Raw genomic sequence first — 19,216 nt, forward strand, 5'->3', positions numbered from 1 at the left:
TATAGAAAAAGAGTTTGAGGTAGGTGGCATCCAATTTGTGAAAGGAACACAGATTGTGTTAGCAGTCACAGAAGGACTATGGGATCTGATCATTTCTTTGCCTGTCATACTGTTGAGGTGTTGCAGACTTCTAACGACTTTTATTGGATTTGGTTTCAGATCGTCAAAAACACATTCACATCTTGCTTTCCATATTCCCCAACATGTATTTTCCATTCTTTCAATCCAATCATCTCCCAAAATAGTCAGATCCATCGAAAACCAGCTAATGATCCAATCTTTTATAGATGTTTTTGTTGATGTCATACTTTTTCTTGCGCCTGGGACTGACATCCAAACAGCTCTTGCAAAAGAACACTCCCAAAGTAAATGTTTAGTAGTTTCTGCCACCTGCTTACAAACTTTGCAGTTATCTCTTCCATAGTGTTGAACTCGCGCCATTCTTTCATTCGAAGGCACTGCATCATTCACACATTTCCACATAAATAATTTTACTCTGGGTAAAGTATTTAGATTCCATAACTTCTTCCATAAACTTTCCATTGCTGCATCATAAGGTTGATTGTTGCGTTTAATCTCAACTAGTTTGTGATAAGCAGATTTGACGCTAAAATTCCCATTTCTTATTAGCTTCCATATTATTCTGTCTGTGCAGGTATATGGTATTCTCATGGATAATATTTGGCGTGCATCTTTCTGAGAAAAGTTGGTAAATAATATTATGCTTCAACGATCTTGTGTCTGCATCAATTAGGTCAGAGACTGTGTGGTAATTAACAGCCACTTCAAAATATGCTATTGTAATTGGTGGAGATTCTTTTTCTTGTATCCAATTATCTTTCCAAGTGAGGATGTTTTTACCATTTCCTAAAACCCAGAAACTGTGAGTTCGAATGAAATGCATAACACTGTAAATACTCTGCCAAGCCCATGTTGAATTTTTCTTTTTCTTTGCATGTAAAACTGGTGTATCTGGGAAGTACCTTCCTTTCAAAGCTTGTGCACACATCTGGTGCGAATTGTTGCATAATCTCCAAGCTGCTTTTGCCAGTAATTCCATGTTGAAACATTCCAAATCTCGAAAACCCAAACCTTTGAGAGCTTTGTGACACTCCACTCTTGACCATGATATTAAGTAAAGTCCTTTTCCTTGCTTCTTTTTCCACCAAAATCTTCTTTCAACTTTTTTCCATCTTCTTTATTGTTACTTTAGGTATCTTGAAGACTGACATTTGATGAGAAGGCATAGCATTCAGGACATGCTTAACCATTACAGTCCTGCCAGATTGATTCATGAATTTCCCATCCCATTTAATGAGTCTTCTTGTCATATTGTTAACAAGACTAGAAAAAGATGTTGATCTGCGCCTGTTTAGAAAGAGGGGAATTCCAAGGTATCTTTCATCCAAAGCCATGCGTTTCATCTTTAATCTTCTCAATAGAACCCTGCAATGTCTTAAATGTAGATGTTTAAAGAAGAAAACATCAGATTTCTGGAAGTTAATCTGTTGGCCTGAAGCTTCACTGAAACTGTTAATAACTTGTTAACATTATGTAATTCTACCTTTGCGAAAAGAAGGCAATCATCAGCGAATAACAGATGAGTTACCTGTGGAGCTTGTTTTGCAATCTTTATACCTTGTATTTTCCCATCATGCTCGGCTTGAGCTAATGCTCTTGTGAAGACTTCCATAGTAAGAAGAAAAAGGTAAGGAGAAATTGGATCTCCAGAACCGATCATGAGAAACGGAAACAATTACAAGATTTATCAAGATCATTACACCAGAATCCATAATATCTCCACCAATTCGTGACTAGCCATCCTAACTTTTCAAACTTAAAAACCTTTCTAGAATTCCAAAAGGACCAAATAGTATCCCAAAGTCTAACTAGTTTTAGAACATAACTAATTTGTTTGACTGCACAAAGCAGTGGTTGGATCAAATTCAACCATGTGATTTCAAGAACATGTAAGATAGGCTTACGCGATCTAAGGTTTTCACAATAATAATACCTTACAACTGAATTAAAGTAACAGTGTCTCAGGTACCAGTAGTAGGAGTAACAGTGGTTTTCTGATTCTGTCTTTTGAGGTCTGGGTCGGGATGATCGGATTGAATCGGCAATGGAGTCTTTATAACAATTGATATCGATGATGAGCTTGTTGATGATCTTGATCTGGATGTTGTTGCCATTGTTTCCTTAGATATAATTATGAACCAAAAAAATATACTCCCTCCGTTACTTTTTAATAGGCTGGTTTCTATAAATAAATGTTTCAAAAATATAGGTTGGTTTCCTAATTGGGAAAGTCAAATGTTACTTTGGTTTTGTGGGACCATTTTTTTCTTAACTTCTTTTTATGACAAGTGTCTTGTGGACCATTTCACTTCACTTCTTTTGCTGACAAGTGTCATGGGAACCATTTCACTTCATTTCTTGTATTGACAAGTGTCATGAGGACCACTTTCAATGATTGGTTCTCTTAATTTCCTTAAATTTCTCTAAAAATCAAACCAGCCTATTAAAAAGTAACGGAGGGAGTAGTGATATTATGATATTATGTGATATCATGAACCAAAAAAGCTACGGTGAAAGTCATGGCACATGACTCATGGGCCGTGTTTGGGAGCTTTGACTACATAAAGCTTAGCTAGGGAATTTTTTTCTCTAACTTGAGCAGGATTATCTCGAAATGTATTAATAAAGATGATGTTTGTTTTTCCGTTATATCCATCACGGGTTTATCATGTACTATGTTTGTCTCTGCATATTTTAAATATGTATTTTTATAAAATAATTATGTATTATGGATAAAATTGTCGGAGAAAAAAATAAAAACATAACAATAAAGTTAAAAAAAATTGAAAATATTTTGATTAATTAAAATAACTACCTCTATAACCGTCTAACCCAGGCAAGGATATTGGTATCCTGACTATTTTGGAAAATAGCATAACCTTGCTTTTTTAGCTTCCTAAAATTAAGGAAGATTTAGTTGTTTATATCCTAGACTAGAATTAGAACAAGACAAACATAATTTAAATGTATTTTCTTGATAACCCAATCTAGGATAGGCATTTCCAAGGGGCCAAACACCACCATGATGATATCACTCCTGTGATAGTATTGGTACCAATGCAAAAAGATGAAAATGTAAGTTGGTAATAAAATTTAAAAATGACTTTTACACGCAGTAATTTAGGGCCCATAACTAGTTATTAAGAATAATATAATATAACCAAAATAATCACGGAAAGTGATGCCCAACAGCTGATAAGTGTCTTTAAACAGAGAAGGTGACGCCATTCTCCGGAGGATTAGTTGTTTTTTTTTTCAAGATTAAAAGACCGCAAGCCGACGTGATCCTCTGTTAATTTTTCGTGGCAGAGTCCGCTTTTTCAAACAAATTTTTTCGTCATTGGTCATCGACTCCTCCTTCTTGTATCTCTGTTCTTTGTGGTTTAAAGAGCAGATTGTTCTTGTTTGTTTTTTTGCTTTGTTCTTCCTAGCATACCAACTGTGACACGCCAATTTTTTTTGCTCCCAACGGGTAGGGTAACGACCTGCTTGGCAATTTTCGACTTTCTTTTTCGCCGCTCGAAAAATTGGACTTTCAAGTTTTTTCGAACCAAATCGATTCTACCAAATAGATTTTTATCGATTTATACCAGAAGAACTTTATAAGCAACCAAACATTGTTTTTATACTTCATGGGTCATCAAAATCCGTCAAATAATTCCCATCGTTTTGCTGTGGGGATATGATATCTATTCCCAGATTAGTTGGATACCAGAGATAAAAAGTTTCACTTTTAGCAAAGTAAATTTTTACTTTTGACCCGGATAAACAAATATACTTGCACTTCTGGTACCCCAAACATCCGCCAAGTAGTTGACTCATTAACAAAGTAAACATTGCATCTTTTGCATAACATCTTATATTATGAACCAAGAAACCATGGTGAAAGCCATGCAAACATGACTCCTGATGTCCCTCCTACGTAATATTTGTATGGGTACATCGTACATCTCTCATAAATAAACTTCAAAATGCACTTTTGATGTCTTTGAACCAGAATGCCTACTAAATTAGCAATCACTTGGGAAATTTAAGATTTGCTTCTCTAAAATATCAAAGAAGAATCACGGCAAAATTGGCAACTCCATAGCTGCTATTGATTTTCACCCCATAATGGACTACTACTAAACATGGATCTTTCAATGTCTTCTTTTAAATATAGTTCACACATTTATTAACCATATATAACCCACTTAAAAAAAGTATTTAAGCAAATTAAGTTAATCAAACAGACCTTTATAATCATTCGACATAGCCTAAAATAATAAGATAATTTTAAATCCCTAAATCAACATCAAGAACAAAAAAAAAAAAGTTAATTATCTAACTAAATTTAGATATTTGACTAATTAATATTTTTGACGAATAATTAATACCGTCAATCAATATGTAATAATGATTAGAGAAGAAATTAAAGACATCTATCTTAGAAATAACCTTAGTTCCCTTTTGGTTCCTGGCTAAATTGGGGTCTATAGCTAGACGATAAAAAAAAGGTCACTAGAAATCACTTCACACCACCCCTTATCAAAATAATTACCAAACTATCTATTTTATCCCTGATTAATTAGCACTAATTAATCATATTAGGGGTTAATTTTGTTTTGGATGTGAGATTAACTAATGTTAGAGAGTTCATCAAAACATCAATATTTTGATTTTTTCCGTAAAAATTACACAGAATCGGTTTACGCTCATTCACTTATAAACCGATTCTGGATTGGTGTTTAGAATTACCAGAGGACATCCAAATTCTGTTTACTTTGACATGTTTTACAACCCGATTTTGGGAATCGGATTTTTCTTGTGACATATGTAAGCCGATTGTTTCCTTTCATTACCAATTTTCATTCATCGCATTATTATCGTAGGATGCATTTTGCACATGCATCAAGCCTTTTAACCTCTAGGCAACCCTAATTGACGAGTTATAGTCTCGTGAGGGTTTACATAGAGGTCTACCCACGGAACCTTTACAAAAAAAGAAAAAAAAGGGGGCGCCAGGATGATAACAATGGATTCCCATAGCCTAGAAGCTACAATCACACAAAGTTGAATACTATGAGTTATCAGTTACATATGTCTTTCATGAATTAGTTGAGTATATATGCCCCTACCTAAAAGATTTGTGAATTGTATTCTCACAAATCTAATCAGTCATCACAATTTGTGCAAGCATTTACTTTGGACAAAACCCCACCTTGTTAGCCTTGCGCCATGAGCCATGACACTACGTTGTTACCAGAAGTCAAACTAGAAACCCCCGGGTTATTTTCCAAGGGATAAGAGAGGTACATGGGACTGTGACTTGTGAGGGGAAGTTTACTGCTACATTCATTGTTACTAGAAGTCAAACTATAAACTCCCATCAAGCGGCTTAAATTCTACGGGAGGTACATAGCTAGGATTGTGACTTGTGAGGGGAAGTTTACTTTGGTCATGGTGGCCTTTTATGAAGACATATCTATATATCATGCCATTAATGATCTGTTTGCAAATGCGTATGGTCAAATCGTGATATCTTAATTGGTTCCAAACTTCAAACATCTTACTACTGGCTACTAGCTATACTACCAAACAAAACAACCTTGTCAGGCTAAGAAGGCCTAAGGTCCTAAAAGTTTCCAGCCATACTTAATGCGGGAAGCGGGAACCAGCCATGCTTCTTAATGTGCTTAGCTTAATAATTTGGTTATTGATATATGGTTTTGAGAAAATGACAACCATCTTTTTTACTTGATGCGAAGAAGAATTTTTATTTACTAGAGTTTCAAGTTTCAACAACACTTGACCCTCTAGGATGCTTGGAGGGTTATCATACCATCTATGGTTATGTTATACGTTTTATTTTGCAAGCACATCTGTTGCATTATTATAAAAAGATTTCCGTAAAATAAATTTTTCAAAAATGTTTAATAACATATAGGCTCAAATCGGACATTATGAAAATAAAAAATAATCTATCTGACATCTGATCTCGACTGAGTCAGATGTACTGGATTAGACCCAAACAAACAAACGACCTTGCTACAGCTAGGACAGTGAGGGCTTGTCCAGATATGGGACATGACATGTCACAATCTTAATGGTAAAGAAGAGAATGACTCTAACGTTGGGATTGGTTATGAGGTGAAGATGGAAATGATCAAAGGTCTGGATTGATTATCCCAGATCTGACCCATGTTAGTTTTCCTAGTTACAGAGTTCTCCATAAACAAGGCAGTAGAATTTCGGATATGCTATTTTGTGTTCCAATCACAACACTACTGACCACTCAAATCCACATGTCCCAATATTACTGATCAAGGCTGTTCAGCAGTGACCCCCTGTCCCCGTTCATCAAAAGGGTTTTTAACTCCCGAATCTAGAGTCTACATGTGGGTGGGTGCTAAATAGTGCCGCAACAAGTGTGTGGAATAGCAGCTCGGGTAGAATTTATAATCACCATTTAGCCGGTTATTAAGATTTGGATCTCTTCGCAGGACACCAAACACTTGTCGCTCTACCAGAGATCCCACTTTTCCCATGGGAATGAGTGTGCTATCAAATAAGCTAAAGGTCCAGAGATCAATCCCACAAACACCACAAAATCCATTTAAAAACTTATTTTCTCCGACTCTAATAACAAGTGATCATGAGTGGCAATCATAAAATTAGGCAGATGGGGAGACAAATTCATAGTGGGGGTGGTGGTAACTAAATATTTTTTCTTCTCTTTTTTGAACTTTTTAGGGATTACCGATCTAGAACTCTCTCTTAGCCATTGTTCTCCGAATCATAACGAACCTCTAAACTTTAGAGTACTCTAAGGCCAGTAATTACATAAAGTCCGATTCTATAATCATTCTCCACTAAGGATCCTAATTCCTAACCCCGGATAGTTCGTTAGTGCCTGCCTCTCATTTAACTAAATGACTAAGAAACTTCCACATCATTTTCACTTTTATAATTGAATTGCATCCGTACTCTTTAGCTTAAACGCCAATATGGTGGTGAAGGTATGATGGTAAGTTGCAGCTAGAAGAAAGCTTAAACTCCAATATGGTGGTGAAGGTCTAATGGTAAGTTGCCGCTGCAAGAAAAAAAATGCATACTTTTTAAGTCATTGCTCAAGAAAAAAAAAATGCATGCATATTATTACAGTAACTAACTAAATTTGAACTTTAGTTTTCCATCTCTTCAGGTACAAGATTTGGACATTGTAGGTTAGTATGACCGGTTGGTCAAGCGGCATAGTAATAAAGCGCCAAGATGGCGTAATACTTGCAACATGGTATAGGCTAAAGATGCATGGTGCATCCTGAGTTGTAAGAGAGACCAAGACATGGGCCAAACAGGGTTTGGACATGGCCAAAGATGCGAGATTAGCATCAAGAGGTGCCAAAAGAGTTTGGCACATAGCCTGTGTGCATAAGGCATGCAGGGCTGTAAGCAAGACTTGCATTAGTACACTTGCATCATTGGGGAATGATGCTCAGGTATGATGGCAGTACTTTGGCTGCGCAACCTATCATGGCGCATCAAGGCTAGATGACATGTGCCAGGCACATGGCCTTGATGGTTACAAGTTGGTTACACGAGTTGGTGTTTGATTTATTCTTTCTAAAGGCTAGGAACTACCTACATAGATTTAGGAAATAAGTTAGGCCAGTTGGCATGGTAGGCCAACTGCCTTGTAAAGTAAATATGTAGCTGCTAGTCAGTTACTTGTCTATAGGTTTTGTAAGGCTATATAAGCATGATCTTGTGATGGCTTGGGTGTCCATAACAAGAAGATTTTGTGTAACCCTAAGTGTGCAATAATAATGAGGTTTCGGCCAAGATTAAAACTAAGTTATGTTGGTGCATTTGTCCCTTTGTTTGGCTTACGGTTTTATGCATCAAGCGGAGTGTGTGTGCTGGTTTATCGGCTTAAATTGATTGTGAGAAGAACCTATGTTTAGTATGGGATGAATAGAGTTTTAGCCAAGAAATGAAGAAATCGGCTAAGGGCGAATTGGCTGAGACTGTGCTGTGGAGCATAGTGTCGTTGTCAAGGTTGGATGCTCCATTTTGATAGTTTGAACCTGTAACAATTCGTGTATTAGAGCCCTGGTTAAGGGTATCCCTGTTCACGTTGGAATATAAAAGGCTGATTGAGGTTGTTGTTGTTCTTGAAGTTAGTCGTGAATTGTATTTGAAATGAAGGATCCACACTAAGAGTACAAGGCCTAGAAAGGACGGGACGGAGATCATGCCAAAGGTTAACATTAAAGGTATGTGAACCCTATGTCCAAGAATCATTGCTTGCTGATCAAACACGAAGGATATCCTCGAAACAACTTGATGAGGGTGAAACGAGTTGTTCTACATATCATAACTACACTAAGGGTACCTGAAACTAGGGCTGTCAACGGGTCCGGGTCCTTCCGGGTATCAATGGATCCGGACCCGGACCCTATTTATAAAAGTCGGGTCCGGTTACTAGCGGTTCCAGGTCCGGTTCCTAAATTAGTGGACCCAGAACCGGACCCGTTTAAAACCCCGGGTACCCATCGGTTCCGGGTACCCGTTGGGTATTAAGAAAACACACATAAAAGTTCAAAATTTTGATGTCTTTCCCTTTTTTTTTTGCTTGAATCAAGCTTATTTCTATAAAAATTTGGTATTATTTCTTTATTAATGTACTAAATAAAGATTATATGTAAGAAGAAATGAAAAATTAGAAAAAAAATTTCAAAACCAAACTAGCAAAATACTTGTAATTTTGCTAAAAAGAGGGATAAAAGAATGAATAACCGGGTACCCGTTACCCGCGGGTACCCATTACCCGCGGGTACCCATCGGGTATTACCCGTTCGGACCCGTTTAGATTCGGGTCCAATCGGGTAATTACCCGTCGGGTCCTAACTTGTTAATGGGTCCAATTTTGGGACCCGGAACCGGACCCTATTCGCTCGGGTCCGGTTCCGGTTCCGGATAACGGGTACCCATTGACAGCCCTACCTGAAACGCTACAAGTGCTGATGAGATACATCACGATACTGGGAAGGCTCAACATGATGTTGGTATAGTCCAACATCGCAACATCAGTCGCTTACTAGGGTGTAATGCACACACCAAGAAGAAAATATCTTCCGAACTGATGTACATTGATGTGAAGATCAATAGAGATTGGATATTAGCAATGAATGATAGAGAAAAAAGAACCCGTGAGATAGAGAGGCAGAAGAGAGCAAAAGAAAAAGATAAGGATTGCGAAAAAAAGTTTAGGGTTAATGTATCTCAGACGTATTCTTCACCTACCCATTTCGTGTGCGGCAAAAAACACCAAAAAGATCTCAAAACCCAAAAATCTTATTGGTCTATATTCTCTCATGTGGGGTTAGAAACTCTAGAATCCGAGCTTTGTTCAGCTTCCAACCACATCTCTCTAAATTGGACTCAAATTATATATACAATATTTCTTTAATTAGTTTTGGTGATGGAGAGAGGGGATTGTTGGAGGAAAATTAGTGTCGACTGTATGGAACGTTTTTGGGGACTTGCTTAGGAGAGGGGAACGGCAGTTTCCTCTTATTTGTTTGTAAGGCTAGAAAGAGATCGAACCCTGGGGTGAGTACTTAAGAAAACTATTTTTCATTTACCAAATTACTAGGTTACTGATTTCTTTCTTCTCTTCATAAGTATGGATCCACGATTACTTCCCAGTTCCCATACTTTTTAGGCAATTTCGAAATCCAACAAAAGCTTGCAGGATTAGTTGGTGCGCTGAAAGAATAAATTTTATTGGAGTTTTAATTCTTCGTATGGGCGTTGCTTATTTATAATCTTTCTGGATACGGCGATTTGAGGCAGGCGCAACACAAACCAAAACCTTATTTATTTTATTTTTTTATATGGGTGTTCTTTAATTAAATTTATGTTTATATTATTTTTTATCATTTGGTTGATATATAGTGGTTTTGATTGAAGGTTATGGTTAATAATGATTTTGATATTGTTGTATGAGCATGACTATGATTTGGGCTACGGTCCATGGGCAGTGACCCCTAAAAACCTTTTGGATCCCTTGGTGCCAGCAGATTTGGACTACGGTTCATGGGCAGCGACCCCTAAAGATCTTTTGTCTCCCTTGACGCGAGTAGATTTGGGCTACGGTCCATGGGAAGCGACCCCTAAAAACCTTTTGACAGGATACGAGTTATCTTTGGGGCTCCCTTGGGGTGAGCGTATTTTTGTGTTTATTATAAAGAGGCTCCTGAAGTGTGAGCAGGCTCCCTTGGGCGAGCAGATTCTTGTGCTTATTATAAACATGCTCCCGAAGTATGAGCAGGCTTCCAGAGGGCGAGAAGTATCTCAACGAATTGTACAAACTTATCAGGTAAGCACGGGTTTAATGGTTGCGACCATGTTTTAATCAGGGAATTATTTGATGAACTGCGATCGTGCTTGATCCCTCTGGGTACGTAGGCAGCCGCATGGCGGTTCAGCACTTGTTATCAATTGAAATTGTTGGGTTGTTCAATAGATTGGTGTAAATATGAATTAGTGATTTTTGATGCATTTATTAGTTGGATATGCTTAAAATTCTATTTTAAGATGTGATAAATCGTATTTTAAAGTTGTAAAAGTATGCATTATGTTGAGTTGATTGTATATCATTTTAAATTCTTAATAGGTTTTGGTATGATTCCTTTTCTACTAAATGTAAAACATCTTAAGGGACATTTGGTGAAAATTGTATATTTTTCTGAGTTGTATACATATTTCTAAAATAATTATTTGTACCTGTGTTAAATCCAGAAAATAATTGACAGTTGCTAATGTTTCGTGAATATCCTATTTTAAAACTATTATCCACTGATTTTTGGACCTTAATTCCTTTTGAGAAAATCAATTTCTATCTTTTATCTTTCTAAAATAACAAGTCTCGTATAATTTGGGGTTGTGTGTGATTTTATATAATTTTTATAAAACAAAATGTTAGAGTTTTGATTTTCTGCAGTACTAGTCAACTACATGTTTCACCGTGGCCTTAAGAAATTAGACTTAATTTAAAAATCCTGGAAAATTCATACATAATAGTAATTTCAATCATTATTTTATCCATATAATTATTATAATTTTGGAACTCATATGGAGCCTGTAAACTTTGAGGAGTCTAGCTTTATCAATTTTCAGTTTTACAATTTCGTGTTGAAATCTTTATATATTAATTACATCCTAAGACTTGAACGGTGTTAATATTTTTTATGTGAAACCAAAATTTGTTTTGTTTCTGGTAGTTTAAAATTAGGTTAAATCAACAGTTAGATTTTCCTAAATGAATTTCTAAGTTTCCACGGCGATAGAAATATCAACATTAACATAAGTTAAATTAGCCCAAATGAATTTTTTAATGAGCTTGGGATTAGTATACGGGCTTCGGCTATGGTATAGAAGTAGCACTTCGGGGTTTTTGGCAATGGATCTGGGTAGGATCTGGATCCGAAAAACCGGGGTGTTACAGACACAACCCGATTTTTTTACAATTTACGCAAGAGTTCATCAACGGAGTTTAGTCCTTTTGAGTTCGAAACAGGAAAATAACCATTAACCCCTCATGAGGTGCCAAAGGAAAAGAAGCAAGGCTCATGTCCAACAGCTTATTTCTATGCAAGGTCTAAATCAGATATGACTGAGCAAGCGCGTGACAGTTTATCCAAGGAAGTGAGAAGGATGAAGAAGTATGTTAATTTACGTCGTAGAGATGTGTAATTTGAGGTGGTAGATATATGGTATTGTTGAAGCTAACGACCCAGATACGGAAGAAAATTTCTAGCAAGACAGTGCATAAAGGCCTAATTTCAAGATACGATGGTCCTTTTGAAGTGATGAAAAGAGTTGGTAAGGTGGCTTACATACTCGTTTCACCGGAACAATTGAAAGTGCATCCCACTTTTCATGTCATCTTCTTGAAAAAGTACCATCTGATTTGTTGGACACTTCGAGACAACAAGCGAAGCGTGCACCACCAGTAATCATATCGCAATTTGACAAGCAAGTACAGTGTGTACTTGATGATCGAGTTGAGGGGAAAAGCAAGAATAATATGAGAACTTATTATTTGCTAAAGTGGCATGATTCACCAAACTCCGAAGCTTCTTGGAAGAAGGGTACTACATTGTGGAAATTTGGAGAACAAATTCAGACTTACCTACAATAATAAGATACCATGAAGACGTTGATTTCAGCTGGTGGGGGAGGTCTATGACCGGTCGGTCAAGCGACATAGTAATAAGCGCCAAGATAGCGAAATACTTGCAACATGGCATAGGTTAAAGATGCATGGTGCATCCGAGTTGCAAGAGAGGCCAAGGCATGGACTAAACAGGGTTGGGACATGGCCAAAGATGCGAGATTAACACCAAGAGGTGCCAAAAGAGTTTGGAACATAACCTGTGTGCATGAGGCATGCAGGGCTGCAAGCAAGATTTGCAATAGCACACTTGCGTCATTGGGGGGAATGATGCTCAGCTATGATGACTGTACTTTGGATGGGCAAGCTATCGTCGCGCATCAAGGCTAGATGACATGTGCTAGGTTGACGGTTACAAGTTGGTTACACGAGTTGTTGTTTTCTTTATGCTTTCTAAAAGGCTAGGAACTGCCTCTAAGGATTTAGGAAATAAGTTAGGCCAGTTGGCACGGTTGGCCAACTGTCTTGTACAGTAAATCTGTAACTGCTAATCAGTTACTTGTCTATAGCTTTTGCAAGGCTATATAAGCCTGATCTTGTGATGGGTTGGGTGTCCAGAAAAAGAAGAGTTTGTGTAACCCTAAGTATGCAGTAATAATAATCCTTCGGAAAATATTAAAACTAATTAAGCTCTGTCGGTGCATTTATCCCTTTGTATGGCTTATCGTTTTATGCATCAAGCGAAGTTTGTGTCCTGGTTTATTGGCTTGAATTGATTGTGAGCAGAACCTCTGTTTAGTATGGGATGAATAAAGTTTTAGCCAAGAAGTGAAGAAATTATCTAAGGGTGGATTGGCTGAGACAATGCTGTGGAACACAGTGTCATTGTCAAGGTTGGTTGTTGCATTTGGATAGATTGAACCTGTGACAGTTAACATCATTCTTACACAAAGATATGGACCATATGAATCTCGTAATACCACGAATTCTTGTGAATGATATTACATCGGAAAACCTTTTTTTCTAGAAAAAAAAGGTTACCGATGTTATTGTAGTATAATAGTAAATTTATAGTGATATGGCACCATTCACTTGAGTTCGAAACTTGCCTGCACCAAATTATATATCTATAAGAATTTTTAGTTTTAATCAAAGGTTAATTTGAATTTTAATTCTATATATACAAGAAAAATGTTCATTCTTAGCCAAATGACAGATAAATGATGATCAAAGAGAATTCTGACTTATTAGAGTATAATTGGAAGCGATCATTCTACAGATACCTCCTTAAAAATAAGACAAAATCGCCCATCTCACATAAAAGCGGGCCCCACGCTCCTGGGATTTAACAGGGGATCCCTTCTATGCCCCGCCATGTTAAGATATGTGAAAGAGATGCTTTTTTTTGTTTTGTTTTTTGATGGATGCTAAGAATTTGTGAATTAGAAGTATCTAAATTCAAACTCCAAATATTTAGCTCAGGCCTTTTTCCTTTTTTTGGAGATCGAATGGAGTAACATTTTTCAATAAATTTCGTGTAAATGAACACCATATAGATAGACAGAGGCAGAGCCGGTCCTGAGGGTGTGCAGGCCGTGCGACCGCACAGGACCCGGCTCTGTCTAGGGCCTTTTTCCTATGTGTACATCCACATTTCCCACCAAGCCCAGTCAGCCCAACATAACAGAAATGAAAAATCTTTGCTTTTGCAAGTGCTCGAACACGTGACCTTAGGTGTCATACATTAATCCCCCAATCTACAGTTTACCGACTTGTTTGTGTAATTTATCAACCCCCGAACATCCTTAGATTTCTAGTCTTTATCATATTATCATATATAAATATCTGTATGATGCGTGGTTATATATTTTGAGTTTTCATCGGTTATTTTTGTTCTTATAGATGCACATTAAGAAATATCGTTATCACTCGTATTTAACTTAAGGTTTTATCTAGTACACCTTTGGTTATAATTTTGCAAATTAAATACAAATTATTAACACCTTTTGTTTATTGTTGTTGATGAAATTATCAAAAATAAATAAATTGACCTAACAAAAGACCGTGCGAATTTTTTCGCACAGGACCCTTCTAGATTCAGGACCGGCTCTGAACGGAGGAACACAGCCGAGGTATGTATGCAAATGCAAGCAACAGAGTTTTCACTTTAAAACAAAAGAACAAGTGGGGCAAAACTAAATCCAAATCATAAATCTCCACGTGATCTTTTATCTTCATTCTCTTATTTTTTTGTGTATTTGTTTTTTCTTTTTTGTTTTTCTTTAGCACCCAACCGGCCAATCCCCTTATGTCATCTTCGCAAGTTTTCACGCTCACACAGTACCAAAGTCAAACAAGCCATTAATTCGTACAAGTCAACGGTAACCCCACGTTGCCATGCTAGTGATGCATGCCTTCCCTGATGTTATTATCACTAGTTAAACCTATCTTTTACGCAAAAACCCGCTAGATCATGAAATTTAATTGCACGCTTAAGCAAGGAATCTAATCTATGCTTAAAGTTCCCTTTCTATCCTTGCTACGGCTACGTGTTTTTCCTACAGCACCATGAAAACCAGCAGCACGAACAATGCGAATAGTAATTAGTAAATTTTTATTTTTATTTTTAACAAAAGGCAACGCCAAAGAACTACTCCTATTCTATGAAAAATCTCTTCCTATTCTTGTTTCTACCACCATGAACACGGCATTTTCTTTTTATTGCATTCGGCACCGACGGGAATCAAGAATTACATCTGCCCCTATAATCGTTAAATTTCCAGCATAAAAGTTGACATTGAACGCCCTTGGCAGCACCCCAACGAAGGCCTAAAGAGCCAGCAAAATAGACGTGTTGGTATAGCCCTCTGCAGATAGGCCAGACGAAAAATTTTACCTTAGGTGGAAGCATCTATTACCTAACAACTCAAGAATCAAGAACCAAAATGTAATACAAACAAACTTATAATTGTACAAAATCGAAAATTCCAACAAATAATAATAAAAAATAGCGTAATACAGAACTTATAGCCTAGATGAAGATTATGATGGCAATGAGTAATCGGTCGATTGCCGACACCACCGTTGTCATAAACTCAATATTCCATTATTTATTTTAATCCTACACAAACTATTGGTCACATTTTATTTTATCTAAATGATTTTATGATAACTGAGTTAAATACTTATGTATTCAATAATTTCAATTAGTGGCCCAAATATTTGAAAAACAGATTTGACTCATTGCTTAACGTCCTTATCTGATGAATCTACAGACAACAATGCGGGAAATAAGCATAATTAAAACTAAATTATTACACCGTAGTTGTGTTATATTATTCATTTTCAGTTGTCTTGTTGCATGGAAATCAAATCTGCTATTCTAGGACCATGTCCGACGAGTTCTACGTGTCAAATAATGTAGAATTTAAGTTGTTTTCATGTATGTGAAAGCTAATATATTAATGGAATAAGAAGAAACGAAACGGAGAAGGTTGTTCAATTGGACTCTACAGTCCACACTTTATTAAAGCTTATTCAACTGTAGATTCTAGGAGGCGAAATATTAGTGTCATGCATGCCAAACTAAAGGATGGACCATAAACATGCCAGAAGCCCTTCAGAGCACGCAAGTAAATCATAGGGGGTGCCTAACATTTTTCTCTGAGATGCTTTCAAAGGGGATGGAGACATGAAACCGAACTTGGCATGTTTTGAAGAATATAAATGTCATAGACATTAACATTGACATATTTAGCAAAAAATGATTATTTATGTTTCTATTTTTGATATTTTTGTAGGCCAGATAAAAGGGTATATAGATTTTTTTTTTAAGCAATAAAAGTATGGATGGTCATGGTCCCATGGACACTTAGGTATTGCTAAAAAATAATAATATGAATATTACTTGAGAAGTGTGTACCTAATAAAGTTCTTCTTTTTTCTTCTTCCAATGTCGTGACTTATCAATGAAAAAAACTTTAAAAATTCGTAACCCATATCGATAATAATATGAATCGAATTCAGGATCGATTAGAGAATTGGCACAGCAACAAAATATCGACAATGTTTCAAAATGCAAGCAAACAACCAACTAAAGCATTTAACAAGATCATAATTTCAGACTATATTTTAAAGAAGATATCTAACTATTCCATGTTACAGATATTAGCCCAGTATTATAACTTCAGAATGAAATATAGTTGATACCGAATTAACCGTCATCATTTATTGAAGTGATCACAGCTTCACAGGTGTGGTTTCTTTATCCAAAAAGACCTCAGTGAGATCATAGGAATAGATTAATGAAATACTTTAAATGAATTTAGTTAGTGTGTTTAAGTCTCTGACATCCTATATGTGGCATCTCCATTAGCAGCTTGGTGTGCCTGGAATCGAATGGCATGCTGCCTCTGCGTATCTTTACACTTTACCAGAAATTCCTGAAATGTATCAAATTTGTGTGGTTCACCATTTTATCATATTTCTAGATCAAACACTACAGCTAAAGTTCTTTGTCTGATATATCAACGATATAATGAAAGAAACAATTTGTATGTCGTAAGTTCAGTTTATAAAATTAATGATCAGAATATAACCTGAGCGAACTGCTTTTCACTGCGGATAACTGTTGTAGGTCTAAGTCAGGTAGCCAACCGTTCACCACTTCTGCAGCTCCAATCACCTGAGGAAGTAGCAAAATTATTTTGACTCTAATTTGTTTAAGCTAAATCTACCCAACACACCATACTTGAGTAACCAAGTTGACTGTTTTCTTTATTCTCTGGTCACATGTAGGTGGCTATAATCAATTCAACCAAAGGGAACTACAGCCGTCAAGAAGAAGCTGATCCATACAATATATATTATGAAGGTATTTTGATGCAATATATTCAACAAAGACCACCAGGAGAGACACAAGTCAAAAGCTCTTCCGAAATACTGAAATAGTTTTAGAGAAGCATTCAGAATACTGGTTTACCTTTATCGGAGGGTACTTCGAGAAGGGAGCATGACCATGGGCAAACTCTAAAGCAGTTTATCCCAAATGACAAGATATAAGCTTTGCAAGATGTATAAACAAAGAAACTTCACAAGAGTAGATAGTGGTTCTCTATGTATCAGTAGTTAGACCTGCCGAGTAAAAACTGTTATACAGTACAGTAAGAGATAGGAAACAACCACTCACTTGAAATCGTATCCACTTCCCAGCTGCAAAACTTCTAAGCCATCCTGTAAAAGTAAAACACGGGAACGTTTCTAAATTCAAATTGTGTACAGCAATGATGAAAGGAAAAAAATAAGGAAGAAATAGTAGATTTGCATTCAGAAAAAGCTTGTTAGAAGGGAGGAAAAAACTGATGAGCATGCAGTTCCTACAAAAGAGCGTTGGCTGTCACCCTTGTCAAATACACAAGCTGAAACACCGATATCCCAAAGCTTCACTATTCCATCGCTGTCAAGAAGTATGTTCGCCTGCATAGGTACAATCCTTCAATTCAATCCATCTCTCCAAATAAATTACAAAGGGAGCACATATGTATCTGTTTAGCTTCTAGTAAAAAGCAATATGCATGAACGTGATAAAAAAAACTTTGACGTCACAATGTATATGCCATACTAATAGTGACAATCCATCATAATGTACACCTCCAATCTAGTTTAGTTGTACCTCGCCGAAGCAATCGCAATAAACTCTCCAGTGAAACTCAAAACAGTAATGCAGGAGGAATATCAATTCAGCCAAATCAATTAGAATTATAATCAATCTGAATTGATAAAATTAAGTAGAGTCGATATTTATAATACATCTAAGAGATAAAGGGTGCATCTGAATTGAATTAACTTCCCAAAGATATTCTACATTCACATTAAGAAATAATATAATGGCTAGCATGATATAATCAGTGACCAAGACTCCAAACTTCTCATATTACCAGCAACATATTCACCTGATAAACAGGGATTAGAAAAACAAACGAACAACAAAGAAAAATCAAAATAGTACATTATAATAAAAATTACCTGATCAAAAACCCCAGTGATGAAATCCCAGACACCTCCATAGACTCGGTAACAACACCCAACTCCTCAGAGACCCATTTCCTATTAGCTGGGGTAGTAGAAATGTAACTAGCATGTGTCGGAAGATCCTAAATTCTGAGGTGCAAAATTCTAAATCACGAGATATAAGTAATTCTCCACATCTTGGTAAGTTTTCAGAAGTAGAAGATAAACTGACCTTGGATGGTGGTTAATATAAACAGAAGAAGCATCCGACATGTTAAGCATAATATTTTCCAAGCCACTTAAAACAGTACTTTCCGTTAACTGAAAAAATCTTCATTGCTTTTCTTTACCTCGCAAAAAGTAATTTTGGTTTGTTTCAATAGGTTTTAAGAATTTAATGGTGCAGCCATACATGAAAATATCCAACATAGATAATGGAAAGGTAAATGAAAAGAAAAAAAAGACTTACCAGGGGTTGCCATACCCCCAGCTGGCTACTAGCACATGACCTTCATTGCCCTTGATTCTTGATGCTTATGTACGTTGCAGAAATTATAGTAAAGGTCAACATCGTAAGTCTATGATGTCCGTTATATAGACAGAGTGTCACTGCCATAACACACTAAACAAGAAGCGAAGATTGAACTTCAATCATAGTCTTAACTGTAGAATCACTGAAAACACTGAAAAAAATGGAACATCAATGGGAGAATATGACAGAATATTGATGAACACTTTCTATTTATTTCAAGGAAACCCTTATCTAGCATCAAAATTCTGCTGGTAATTCAAGCTAGTAAGATATTCTTGCCAAGGCATTACAACGGATTACAAAACATAATTAACAAGTAAAACAAGATAAGAACTTAAATATATGTGCAAATAGAATGCAGATATGGAAGTAAATGATTTTGAATCTGCCGTAGCACGACAACTACACACAAAATCCATCCTCCCTTCATAATA

At 36.4% G+C, this 19,216-nt stretch overlaps 1 protein-coding gene across 1 annotated transcript; it reads right to left on the reverse strand.

Annotated features, from left to right (window-relative positions):
- Window positions 1–607: 607 nt before the first annotated feature.
- LOC113272947 (uncharacterized mitochondrial protein AtMg00310-like) lies at window positions 608–1,060 on the reverse strand. The gene has a single exon (XM_026522729.1). It carries the CDS (start codon window positions 1,058–1,060, stop codon window positions 608–610), a length of 453 nt encoding a protein of 150 aa, XP_026378514.1.
- Between the last annotated feature and the right edge of the window lie 18,156 nt (window positions 1,061–19,216).

This window comes from Papaver somniferum, chromosome 4, assembly GCF_003573695.1.
Source record: "Papaver somniferum cultivar HN1 chromosome 4, ASM357369v1, whole genome shotgun sequence".
NCBI classification, from domain to species: domain Eukaryota; kingdom Viridiplantae; phylum Streptophyta; class Magnoliopsida; order Ranunculales; family Papaveraceae; genus Papaver; species Papaver somniferum.

Coding starts and splice junctions, on each gene's coding strand:
- LOC113272947 (XM_026522729.1), bottom strand. CDS start 1,060: ATGGAATTACTGGCAAAAGCAGCTTGGAGATTATGCAACAATTCGCAC.